This window comes from Pogonomyrmex barbatus, unplaced genomic scaffold (assembly GCF_055798465.1).
Source record: "Pogonomyrmex barbatus isolate J1 unplaced genomic scaffold, ASM5579846v1 scaffold9, whole genome shotgun sequence".
In the NCBI taxonomy this organism is placed as follows: Eukaryota; Metazoa; Arthropoda; class Insecta; order Hymenoptera; family Formicidae; genus Pogonomyrmex; species Pogonomyrmex barbatus.
The window spans coordinates 6417066-6430695 of NW_028297193.1; the positions used below are offsets into that span (position 1 = coordinate 6417066).

The window sequence follows — 13630 nt, forward strand, 5'->3', positions numbered from 1 at the left end:
CGCGGGCTCATGGTATTTAAATCAATAAATTAGGAACCAAATAATTCATATTTCATAAAAAGGAGTAAATCACCTTGAGTGCTGGTCAAGCCTAAAATCAGCTATCAGCTATCTCTATCTTAATTATGCCTGTATCAGTCAGTTAATACTGCCTGCTAAGCTTGTAAAGTTTTAATTGCGAAGAAATAATCAATTAAATTGAAAGAAAATTAAAACCCATTTCCCATTGAAAGAAAAGAACTTTCTTTCGTATATATCGTTCTTCTTTAAACTAAATTTAATTTTACTAAATCTTTTTATGAAATAGAATAAATATTTTAATGAAATTCTTTTAAGGATCAAAATGTCGAAAATCAGATTTACTCTGCCTAATGACTTATTTAATAATTTGCAAAGACATTTTCGTAAAAATTTATCTGCTATTAATTTTTTAATATCAAAATTATTGCCAAAAATTTATCTTTAACCGTTATAATCGAAAGTAACTTCCTTCAGATATCTAGTTTGAGGAAGGTTATCCACAATTTCAATAGCGCTTAACGTTAGTCATCTGGAAGAATCGTTTCCAAATTCTAACAGAGATGGACCGATGCCCAATTTTACGTATATCACGAAGAAATTGACAAATAGTTCCATAAGAAGTTGACAAGTTGTTCACAGTATTCACGATTGGACAAGAAATTGGCATGCGGTTAGTATTTTACATTGATCGTTTTCTATTGTCATCGCCTTTCATTTGTTTAATACATGATTTATTAATCAAATTTTGTAAGAACAGAGCGTGCCAAGGTGTAAGGTTTCTATTTCTAAAGATAAGCAGAGTACTTATCACGTTAAGGTGCATTCTCAACGCTCACACCGTATGGAAATTTATTTAATTTTTGTTTTTTGTGAAAGGAAGCGACTTGCGATTTCGTCAACGCTTAAGGCGGATGAGGTAAATCTTTCGTAGCGTGTAATGAAGATTTACGACAAGGAGAACGCCGGTTCTCTCCTTGCACAGAGCACTAGTCATATAGTAGAAGAATAGTTAAGCAGGGTATGAGGGCTCCAAAATGGTACCAAATCGATGAAGGTGAAGGAAGCGACACAGCAGCAAGGCGAGGAACGCGATGTCGCGAGAGAGGATGCGACAGTGGATCGCACCATAAAGTCTGTCGGGAGAGCTTCAGGATACAACAAGCGGCACGAGACAAAAAACTTGTGAATCTTGAGGCGAGAATTGGATAACAATCTATGATTTTCGGGTTAAGTGCGCCGATAGCTCAGAATAGTGGAATGACCGACAAACATGAATTTATATCTTATCTTTTCTTTACTTCCGATTTCAAGGGTCGCCACAAATAACCTCTTCTTATATACATAATACATATTTTAATACATAACATAAATATAATTATAAGTAATTTTACATAATATATAATTCATAAATAAAAGATATAAATAATATAAATAAATAATAATATAAATAAATAATAATATAAATAAAAGATAATATAAATAAAAGATATAAATAATATAAATAAATAATAATAATATAAATAAATAAAAGATTATATTAACTTATAATAAATTAAGTAAATCTTTTGTAAGGCGCCTTTTCTTTAAAATTTTTAAATTCTTCTACTTCAAAAATTTTATAAATAAATTCTAAGTTTATTGTTTCTTTTTCCCAATATTTTTTTAAATGTATTATTTAAAAATAAATCCGTTTCTTCATTAAAATTGAATATTGGATGTGCTGCCGTATACCGCAATGTTCGAAAATGTTGTAAAACTTTATTATAATTCTTTATATCTATGCCTTTTTCTTTCATGTTGTCATAAAATTTATTCACACGTTCTTTAGCCTCTACATCTTTAGCATAAAGTATTAAATTAAAGTATTAAATTATCAATCTGTATTTGTTTAACTTGGTAATTATTAAAATCTGGTTCATGCAATATTGTAATTGCAATATATTCGTGTTGCAAAGTGCGCAAGTGCACTAACGTGCCACTAGCCCACCGCACGAAGAAATAATAAAAGAAAGTGACTTGCGATCCCATCAACGCTTAAGGCGGACAGGGTGAACTTCCTTCATGCACGGGGTCACTACCAGAGAATGCTCTCTTCTCTGACGCAGAGTACTAGTATTAGTAGAAAAAAAGATAGAGAAAGAGAGAGAAGCTTATGTAATTAAGGATATAAAGGAATATAGGGAACGCGCACTTACTATTCATTACTAGTACAATGTCTTTCTGTATTCATTAGTTCTCGCGGTGCGATGACAACAGTTTGCAAGTTGTATTAGTTTTGAGATTTAAGATCCTCCGTAAGGGTAATATTGTTGATCAAAATACGCTACTCAATGAATAGTTTTAAAATCCTTTATTATACATGCAAAATATCATAAATATATATAAAATAAAATCTTAATTTTTGGTGCAATATTTGTATCATAAATATTTTGAGACATGCAAACACATTGAATGTATTCTATTTCACCACGTAATTGGATGCACTACAATGCGTACACACATGCATTAATTTATAAATGATACAGAGTTCAGACAGATTATTAATAACTTACGAAAATTGCAGAATTATTGCAGCAAAACTGTTTGATGGAGGCCTGTTATGACGGGCGCATTCAGTAGGAACCAAGTATTCACAAAAAATATTTTGGAAACTACGGAGGCGCGCACTCTTTGTTCAATAAATTTCGACTGTTCTGATATTATAAAATAATTTTATAAAATATTCTATGTTTCCGTAGTTATTGACGTAAAATATTTCTAAGTTGACCGATCTGTCTCACGAAAATTCTAAGTTATTACAAGTCGAATGTTAAATAATTCTAAGTTCCGATTATGGAAAATATTCCGAAAATATTCTAAGTTCTTATTCGAGATTATTTACAGAGACTAAGTTCAAATGTATAAAGGTTATACTCTCGGATTTCATCAGCCTATGAATATTCCAGAACGAAGTGTCACCCTCAAATTCTGGGAATTGTTTTGGATTTATTGTATCAACTAACATGACTCCGAATTATTTTTCCAAGAATCAATTATTAGCTAACAAGCTCGTTCGGCATATCAAACAAAAGTATTTGATTTAACATCAAAGGATGCCGCCGGCGCAGCCGGCCTATCGCCGCCGGCTGCGCCGGCGGCATGATAACGGCCAAGGCTATAGGTAGGTAGGAGTGGTTGAGTGGTTGAGTGGTGGCGTTATAAGAAAGCTTATCGTAGTATCTATAGCGCGATTTTAACCACAACCTTGATGTAAATAGAGCTTTCGGCGGTGTAAAAACAATAGTTTTCATATAGGTTAGAAGCGAGTCCTTTTGATACCTGTTTTCCGTTGACGCGACTGACGTTGCGGCGCTTCCCGCGATCGATCCGCCGTCTGATCTCCGTCCGAATCTCCATCCGTCTGCGGGGATTGCGTCGGCGATTGGCGAAAGATCGTCCGTTTCCCGTCTTTTCGCACTTTCAGCGTATCCGTAATATTGCGAATCAATTTCATCGCCAGGGAATAGATCGGATCCACCGGTGAGGGCACAACCATCTTTGCCCGACAATCGTAGGCCTTCCATGCCACGCTCGAATCTAAATCCTTCACCTTTAAATAGCGTGCGATATTTATCTCCACAATGGCGTAACCATTCGGTTCCGGAAATTTCAATTGACATAAGCCCTCGGGTGTCTGAATCGAGATAGCAGACCAGATTGACCCAGTGCTCGAGGTTCCAAACGCCGGAGCGAGTGACTTTACGATTGTATCGAGCGTATCTACCTCCATGGGATCGGTCGCGGGACGATGACTCGATCGCTCGAATTCGCCCGCATCTGCACGTGCTGTTGTGCCAGGAACAGTCATGAACGACGTGGTAATGATTGTCATGGTGTCCAAGGAGAAAGATAGTCCCGTGGTAAGCTCGTTGAAGATGCCTAGTAATATTCGCGTCTGATCTGTCGTAAGGAACGGCTCTCTCATATACCGTGTGTACAACTCTGTGTCGTATATTGCTGCGACGAAATTGCTCAACGAGGACTTGTCGAATTTCATCGTGTCCCGCGCGATCTCGCTCTCTTGGACCGATTGCAATTGACCGCCCAATTCCGCGAAGGCGTCTCTGTCCTCCTGTTTCAGATCCTTGCGATCCACCAGGATTCGCAGCGCTTTCACCCATATGGACAGCGGTTCCTCGCTGGTTGTCCAAGAGGTCCGCAGCAATGCTCCGAAGGTCGGTGTCGAGATCGTGTTGTTGCTCTCCATGTTGGATTGACGTATCCACCGCGGAACTTTTTTCCATTCTGCTGAAATCGCCGGTGTAAACTTTCTTATAACGCCACCACTCAACCACTCAACCACTCCTACCTACCTATTAGCCTTGGCCGTTATCATGCCGCCGGCGCAGCCGGAGAAAAGCGTCAGGTTGGACACATCCGACTTCGAGGTAATCGAACATGGAGAACAACACGACGGTATCGACGCCGACTTTCGGAGCATTACTGCGGAACTCCTGGACAACGACGGAGGAACCGCTGTCAATTTGGGTGAAAGCATTACGATTATTGGTGGACCGCAAAGATCTGAAACAAGAGGACAAGGATGCGTTCGCCGAACTGGGAGGTCAATTGCAATCGGTCCAAGAGAGCGAGATCGCGCGGGACACGATGAAATTCGACAAGTCCTCGTTGAGCAATTTCGTCGCAGCAATATACGATACCGAGTTATACACACGGTATATGAGAGAGCCCTTCCTCACGAGAGATCAGACGTTGACATTGCTAGGCATTTACAACGAGCTTACCACGGGACCATCTTTCTCCTTGGACACCATGACAATCATTACCACGTCGTTCATGACTGTTCCTGGCACAATAGCACGTGCAGATGCGGTAGAATTCGAGCGATCGAGTCAGGTACGCGCGATCGATCCCACGGAGGTAGATACGCTAGATACAATCGTAAAGTCACTCGCTCCAGCGTTTGGAACATCGAGCACTGGGTCAATTTGGTCTGCTATCTCGATTCAGACTCCCGAGGGCTTATGTCAATTGAAATTTCCGGAACCGAATGGCTACGCCATAGTGGAGATAAATATCGCACGGTATTCAAAGGTGAAGGATTTAGATTCGAGCGTGGCATGGAAGGCCTACGATTGTCGAGCAAAGATGGTTGTTCCCTCGCCAGTGGATCCGATTTATTCCCAGGCGATGAGATTGATACGCAGTATTACGGATACGCTGAAGGTGCGAAAAGACGGGAAACGGACGATCTTTCGTCAATCACCGACGCAATCACCACAGACGGACGGCGATTCGGACGGGGATCAACAACAGCCTCCGTCGCGGGAAGCATCTCGTCTGTCACGTCAACGGAAAACAGGTATCAAAAGGACTCGCTTCTGACTTACTTGAAGGAAGTAATATTCGCACCACCAAAGGCACTTTTCACATCACGTTTATGGTTAAAATCACGTTATCGATATTACGATAAACGTAAAACTTATTTCACCATAACATTCGAGGAATTGAAATTATTCTACGTTGAAAAAAACGTCATTGATCTATAGATGCATCTGTTATCGTGTGATCCTTTAAAATTATATTTCGCTACCGAAACACCAAACGATTATTATTTTAATTTGACTAAAAGCGTCAGGTATCTGGAAGCGTTATTAAATTTTCAATTTAATAATAATGACGATGCAATTATACGATTTTTACGTGATGTATACGATATTATCGATAAACGAATACCGAAAGTCAATACGTTATTTATTTTGGCAGAACCGAATGCCGGCAAAAATTTTTTTTTTGACGCCGTTGTACATTTCACCGTAAATTTCGGAATTATGGCAAATTGGAATAGATACAATCAATTTCCATTACAAGATTGCGTTAATCGTCGTATTATATTATGGAACGAACCAAATTTTGAGGATTGTGCGGAAGAAACGCTAAAATTATTATTCGGAGGTGATCAATGTCCCGCACGTATAAAATATGAACACGACGCGGTGATACAGCGAACACCTGTAATCGTTTTAAGTAATAACGATTGTTTTCCAAATAATTCTGCGTTTCGCACGCGAATCACAAGATATCGTTGGCGTTCCTGCGATCACTTGAAACTATTAACGCGGAAGCCGAATCCTTTGGCGGTAGGATATTTGTTAGCAAGGTGGGGGATAATAAACTGGGAAAGCATAGATTATGATTTTACAGATACAGATAAATATATTTTTTGTACGGATGTACTGTCATAATCACATACAACAATAAAGTACTTTATTGTAAAAACCAAATTGTGATTTTATAACCATATAATTCTTATCTACGCAAGTAATTAATTTATTTCCAGGTATAGTACGATTAGTATACAAATGCATTCCGTTTTCCAACGATCCGTGCAATGTAAATTTCACGTATTCGCATGTCGTATTGTATGTTAATTTTGTTCGTTTCCGTTTGGTTGTCGTAGCAACAGTACTTGTGAACTCCCGCTGGAAGATCGCCCAGGACCCATCGTCATTATTGTGTTCGTTATACTCGTCGACTCTTTCGGAACGGGTTTTACCACTGCCACCGGACGCTGACCTTGGTTTCCTTTCACTTCGCGTTTCGTTGTACGATTCTCCATATGGCCAACACTGCAAAGCCGGTTCGCTTTCGTCAGAATTCTCTGTAACAAATACAAGTAGCTACGATATTTATTTTGTAAGATATTTCAAGTACAAGTGAAAATATAGTAGACACTGGTATTGGTTACCGTATAATATTATTCGTTCAGCAACGTTAAACGTCAAATGTGGAATGTCTGATTCCGTGAGGTCTCTTAAACGTCGTGGAATCTTCGACGATCGAACCACTACTGCGTGATGAAGCAGCATCAACATCATGGAGTAAATCATAATCCATATTAGTCGTTGTATTATCGACGGACGATACATTACTGGTTACTCTGCTCTTTGCGTGTAAGTTAGGACAGTGATTGTAAGAGAGACCGTTGTGATAAGATTTAATTGTAATTGATGTAATTAGGAGGATAGTATGTAGGAGCGTAGGTGTGTAAACTCCCGAAGGGGAATGCGGAGTTCTGATAATGGTGGACGGTACACTCTGTCTCGACTGCCCAATACACTGCGGAATTCTGGAAATTGACCGTCTCGCTTCCAGGATTGATCGCTGGTACGGCTGTTAAGCCAACATGTACTTGTGGTTGCGCGTTACTACGAATATGACCTTTTTGCCAATCGTATGTCGCATAATGTTCGATGGTTTGCATGAAACTGGAGGACGTAATGTTCGACCAACTATCTATATTATTCTCGTTGAAACTTTCAAGCGCAATTGCTCCCTCTTGCGGAGCTGGTGGAGTATCGTTGTTAGGAACAGCTTTCACCTTGGTTGACTCTCCATGCGGACAGGTTCTATATTTATGGTCATAGTTAATGGCGTCCGTGATATATGTATCGACGATAATACCGTTTCTAGGTGAATATATAGTTTACAATCGGTTCTCCAATACAAGTATTAATGAGATATCTATTTACATAATTATCTAATTTTGGTCCCCCATTATTATGTATGAATTGATTCGCTCCGAGAGTCGCATTAGCATCGGCGCTTGTTGGTGTGATAATTGGCGTTGCGTAAATATTTAAATGTCGCGGTACCATTTGAACAGCTCCTCGTCCATTCTGATCGCCGTATAATTTCTCTTGAATAAGTTTTATATCTATTGCCTTTGCGGCCTGTACTATCATTTGTTGGTTAGAACTAGGTGTATACATGAGATTTTCTATTGGCATTTGTAAATTTAAACCAATCGCGGATTGACCAATAGCTACGAATTCACTAGTAGCCCATTTCGATTCCGTTGTTCCGTTGTTCCCGTTTGAAAATTCATTCTACATCCCCATGGTGATACACGACATTTTGTATTGACAACAACTGCTTTTCCCATTAATGTACCAAATTCCGCGGTATCGATATACATTGGTAATAAATCTACAGGAATCAACATTAACGGAGTAGTGTAATGATAATTATTATTTTGTTTTATTAATGTATGAGCGTATCCATAACTAAAAAATATCCATTTTTTTCTATAAGTTTTAACATAATATGGAGTTCTAGGAGTCTTCAGTAACATTATTGGTCCTCCAGATCCTCCGGATCCCTTGTGCGAATGTCCAGAAATGCCACCGCCTTTCGCCGGATTGGCGATCGCTTCCATACTTTCCACATTACCGTCACCAAGTTGAGAAAGATCAAAGTCGCGCAGAGCCATATCGTAACCGTCGTCTGGTATCTCGCTGTCTCGTGGTGCCGTGTCACCTCCCGATGTAGAAGGACGTTCGATCGAAGGACCTGCCACAGGACTGTCTCTTCCGTCGTTGTGCTGTTTATTGGATCCTTCAGCTCCATCTAATGGTGCCCCTTTACGTTTTTGATGCGCTTCTCGCATCAACCCACCGAAATGTAACTTTTGAAAATCAATCCAGGTGCCCGATTTACCGTTCTCTTTCTACAATTTACTTAATTCCCTTATAGCATATGTATAATCATCTCTACCACCGTGCGATCGATGCATAGGATACTGTTGCCCATATATATTTTCAAAGGAACGTTTAACTTGTAAACCAACACCACCGATTAAACTGTGAAAATTACCCGAACGTTGAAAATCTTCTATAAACTCATCCACTGCCACGCTATCAGCCGCGCTAACGTTCTCTGGCTGTATCTCGTACAGTAGATCGTGCTTTCTTGCTATCGCGTCGTCCGTATCCACCGGCGGACCGTTTCTGACTGCGTTTCCCGGTTCCAGATATCGATGGCCCGGTAGACGGGGCATAACTGAGCGTATCCGTGAACGACGGAAGGTGATGTTGGCGCCATCTGTCCGGAACTAATAACCGCCCGTACAAACTTGCGATTTTGGCCTCGACGGAGATGATCTCTCTCCAACGTTTCCAAATATCCTCTTGCAATGTCATGGGTAAACCTTGCGTATCCGAAGCGTCCAAAACAATGCGATCCTTGAGAAAAGTATCGATAGCAGCGTTATATAGAGTTTTCATCGATCGCTTCTGCTTCCAATATAACGTATTCGTCCTTATATCTATCCACGGTTCATCATCCGTATCCGCGTCGACGTCTACTGTCTTCATATCCGGTACGTTATTAAATAATTCTATATCCTCTTCTAACATACCTATATACTCTTCGTTCACCATGTCGGATGTGTCCAACCTGACGCTTTTCTCCATTCTGGCGAGATCGCCGGTGTAAACTTGCCTAATGCCGGCTTTAAGAGAGAAATTATGTTAAATTCTTCTAAAGCAATTCGTGTATGTAGATATATGTTTATGTTTAACGTTCTGCAATTTTCTGTATTACACAAAGAAATATATAGTTATACTTAAAATTGTTTGACGAACATAGTGAGTATAAGCATTAATATTAATTTTCTTTATTTCAGAAATTATGGATTTTGTCAATTTAGTTTCCTAAAATCGAGAATAAATGTTCCTATTAAATTTGAATAAAATCTTTAAATAACTTGCATTTTAATTTCACATATTGGATTTAGTTTTCCGAGTGCTTATATGCTTACTACATCCAAGATTTTATAAGTAAATCTTATAGTTTATGACGAACACGAATATAGGGTGTCCGTAAAATATACTATATAATAGGTGGTACGTGTGTATTCTACAGATAATATCTTTTTATAAGCACACACAGAAGATATGGGTGTATACTTGTATGTCGATATACTATTCTTAATGCTATTCTTCCATAAGAGTAGTTTCTATTTCTTTCCTTATTTCTCGTTTTTTCACAAGATTTTTATATTAGGTCGAAAGAGAGGGTAAATTGACATCATTTACGGGAGCATCCCGTTTGATCACGTTGCGATTGACCACAGCCATTCATAGCGGCCGGGTGCCTAGAGATTTTCCTTTGTTCAAATGCTATAAGTGGCTGATGGTCAATTTGATTCCAATTGGTTAAATTTTCAAATGTCTATTAACTAAATTTTCTTAATTGAATTTTAGTGTTTTTTATAAATGTCAATTATTTAAGTATTGATTTATCTGTCAAATTATATAAAATTTAAGATCATACAAAAAATTGAATATTTTAGTGTTCCAGAAATAAAACTTACAAAAAAAGTTAACAATTTTAAATCTAAAATTAAAATAAATAAATTTTAAGTTTGTCAGTGAAGAGATGCAGCAAAAGAAGTCAACTCTGAGAAGGCGGACCGTTATATTAACATTCTGGCATGAAGAATATATAAATTCACTTTAATCTTATATATAAATAATATTTAACATTTAATATTTAATATTCAATAACATGCATTAACATGGTTCATATTTATTCTTGCACCGATGCTCCCGGCCAACGTCGCGAGGGAGGCCTGAGACCGCCGACTCCCTACGATCGCGATAGAGTATAAAACCGCTCGCGCTCTGCGCTCGACTAGTCTGCGCTCCGTTAGCCCGTCAAATTCTTCGCGCTACTAGCCTGTAAGTTTATTCATGCCTTTGCACGCCATTAGCTTGTAAGCCCGCGCCGTTAGCTTAAAATTGTTCGCGCCTCCGCGCGCCGCTAGCTTGTAAGATTGTTTGCGCTTCCGCGCGCCTTTAGCCTGTAAGATTGTTTGTGCGTCTCCGCGCGTCGTTAGCGTATAAGATTTTTTGTGCCTTCGCATACCGTTAGTTCGTAAGACCGTGTCGTGTCCTGCGCACTGTTAATGTGTATGAGTTTCCCCGCGCCGTAGCCTGTAACACTGCGCCTATTCATCTGCGCATCTCCGGGTGTTGTACATATAAGAACGTGCGCATTTCGACGCCCTAAGATTTGTGTATCTTATTTAAGTGTTGGACCAATAAACTGTTGAAATGTTTAACCACCGTGTCTTACTTATTTGTTAATACGAGTCTCTCCAATCCCCGTCTCCCGAACTCTGGCGTCCGACAAGCGCGATCCGCGGCGATCGGGAAGGCGGACCGTTATATTAGCATTCTGGCAAGAAGAATATAAATTCACTTTAATCTTATATGTAATATTTAACATTTAATATTTAATATTCAATAATATGCATTAATATCAATGTCAAGGTTAAACTCTGCCGGCGAGGGAGTTTCAAGAATAAATTCCAGCGTCATAATGAGATCATCTATGCGACAGTTTAAAGCACAGACTTTAAAATATTATTTTAATTCGTATGCAATATTTTACATGATACAAGAGCAAGATTATCATTATTCTTGAATTAATTTCTCCCATTTTACTTTAAGAAAGATGAATTTCACATATTTACGCTTTAGTATAGTTATACGCTTAATTATTGATACTGTAATGTAAACTATTTGTTAAAACTTGAATTTGAATAAAGTTACCGTTTGTCAGGAATTCGAGTTCGATTATTTTTAAACAATGTCCACAATGTCCAACAATGTTATATTTAAGCGCGCGTACAAGATGAATTCGTCCGCCATGTGGCGGTCACAGAAGCAGGAAAAGGCGGAATCTTTGGTCTTTTAATAAAGCGGCACAATTTTAAAGAAAACATTATAATATATATTTTAACATCTGAACAGAGTTTATACAAGTAAAAAGTAAAAAGTCTCGAAGAACGCACGATTGAACAACGATACGATATCGACTTTACACGACTAGTTTTGACTTCGGCTTCGCGGAAAAGACGTCTGTCTCAATTGCCGACTAGAGAGAGAGTGTCAGATCGCCAGTTGCTCCGAAAAATGGAGCAATGTTCGATGATATTAGTTCAAATAGAGTTGCAGCCTCGCTATGACTGGTCGAAATCGAAGTATCGAAAAGCGAGCGCTGAGATCGTTCGAATGCCGCTCTCACCGATCGCCGAACAGCACTTTTGGTGCCATCCGCCGGTCACCTTAGGAACTTCCTACAGTAATTTTAATGTATTTTAATATTCTTAGTGAGATAATGTATACATGATTGAAATGTCAAGGTGAAGATTTCAAGGATAAAATGCTTCTCCTTGCAATTTAAGCTGTGAAATAAATTGAGAATAAAATATTTAGATTTTAAATTAATTCGTTATTTGAATAGTTAGCTATTCGTTATTAAAATAGTTCAGCTATGTAATTTATTTTATTCTTTTGATTTTTCTAAAAATTATTACTTAATAGATTTTTTTTATTAGGTTAGATTAGGTTAGATTCTTTAAGATAATTTCATCTTTCAGATAACTTAAATATATGAGACAATTTAATACATCAAATCTTATTATTTTATAGATAATCCCTGCTTTTGTATTTATATAATTCTAGATTTCCAATTTTACAAATTTTTGAAAAAACTTTTAGCGAGCATAGTATAGCATATAATATAATATAATATAGTATAATATTATAAATATTATAATAAAAATTTTGTTACTACAATATATATAATATTTTAAGATATATTATTTTCAGAGCTTTCATACGCAGAAAAGTTTTTGATTAAACAGAAATAAAAATATTCTGAATTACTACAATCTTGAATTTCCAAATGAAACATCTTCGACATCTTTGAAGATTATGATGGTTATGATGGTTCGGAATGGAAGCATTTCGTTTGACCATGTTGCGATTGACACAGCCATTCAATGGCCGGTGCCTAGAGGTTTTCCTCTGTTCAAACGCTATGAGTGGCTGGTGATCAATTGCAACGTGGTCAAACGGGCCCCACCTGTTCGGAACACTTCTCGGTTTAGTTACATAACAGTCAACATTTAAAAAAAAAGTATCGTTCAAACTATCATCGCTCGGAATATAAGCAATGTCAATCGCTAATTATTTCATTTGGTTTCTTTTTGGTAGACAACTACGTATTCTGATAATACGTATGACTTTAATCCAAAGTACTTTTTTGTTTTCTTAAATAATATTATATAGAACATTAAATATAATTATTAGAAATATCTTTGTCTATATTTTTTATATTTTTTGGATGCATTTCATATTTTACAAGAAAACTATATATATATATAATGTTTTCTATATAATATATATATATATATATATATATATATATACCTATTTCACATGACCAAATACTTTGTAATATATATACATATATATTTCTAAAAGACGTAACAATTTTTATTTAAAGAAACTTTTTTCTTCAAGAAATGAATAAAAGCTATAACAATTATTGAAAAGAATAAAAAAACATTACATATTTGTTATTCAAATATATATAAAATTCGTGTATCGGTATATATAACATATATAAGACTTTCATACGCATGCGTGCCGCCTTACTTCATACGCATGTGTTGTACATGCTTTTGTACTTTTCGGGGCCATGTATTTGAGGCAAGTTAGTCTAGTATATAAATATAAATGTTATGTGCGACCTACACCGTCCGGGGCCGCCCGAACATTCCCGAATACGACCGAGCGATACACGCGCGCCGCTGATCTATCACGCGCCAACGGCATGACAGATCAGCTGTTTTGCTAAATAATTTTTAATAAATCACGCGTTAATATAGCGCAAAAATGGGTATATAAACCCAGCGCGAATTTCGACAAAAAGATCCAGTCCCATCCGACCATCCGACCCGTTTGCTCCGATA

General features: G+C 37.7%; 1 protein-coding gene and 1 pseudogene across 3 annotated transcripts in view; one reads left to right on the top strand and one right to left on the bottom strand.

The window, feature by feature from the left end:
- Nucleotides 1-13630, top strand: part of LOC105431111 (uncharacterized) — a 53563-nt gene that overhangs the window by 32701 nt on the left and 7232 nt on the right. Inside the window, exon 8 of one of the 3 annotated variants that reach the window (XM_089084663.1) lies at nt 496-2431. The exons of 1 other annotated variant lie outside the window; for it this stretch is intronic. In XM_089084663.1, coding sequence (XP_088940789.1) covers nt 496-540 — 45 coding nt within the window. In that variant the 3' untranslated portion in view covers nt 541-2431. Of the gene's footprint in view, nt 1-495; nt 2432-6481; nt 10928-13630 lie in introns of those variants that run through there. One more of the 3 variants, XM_089084666.1, reaches the window with a different exon arrangement.
- Nucleotides 6212-9275, bottom strand: LOC105431110 (uncharacterized; annotated as a pseudogene).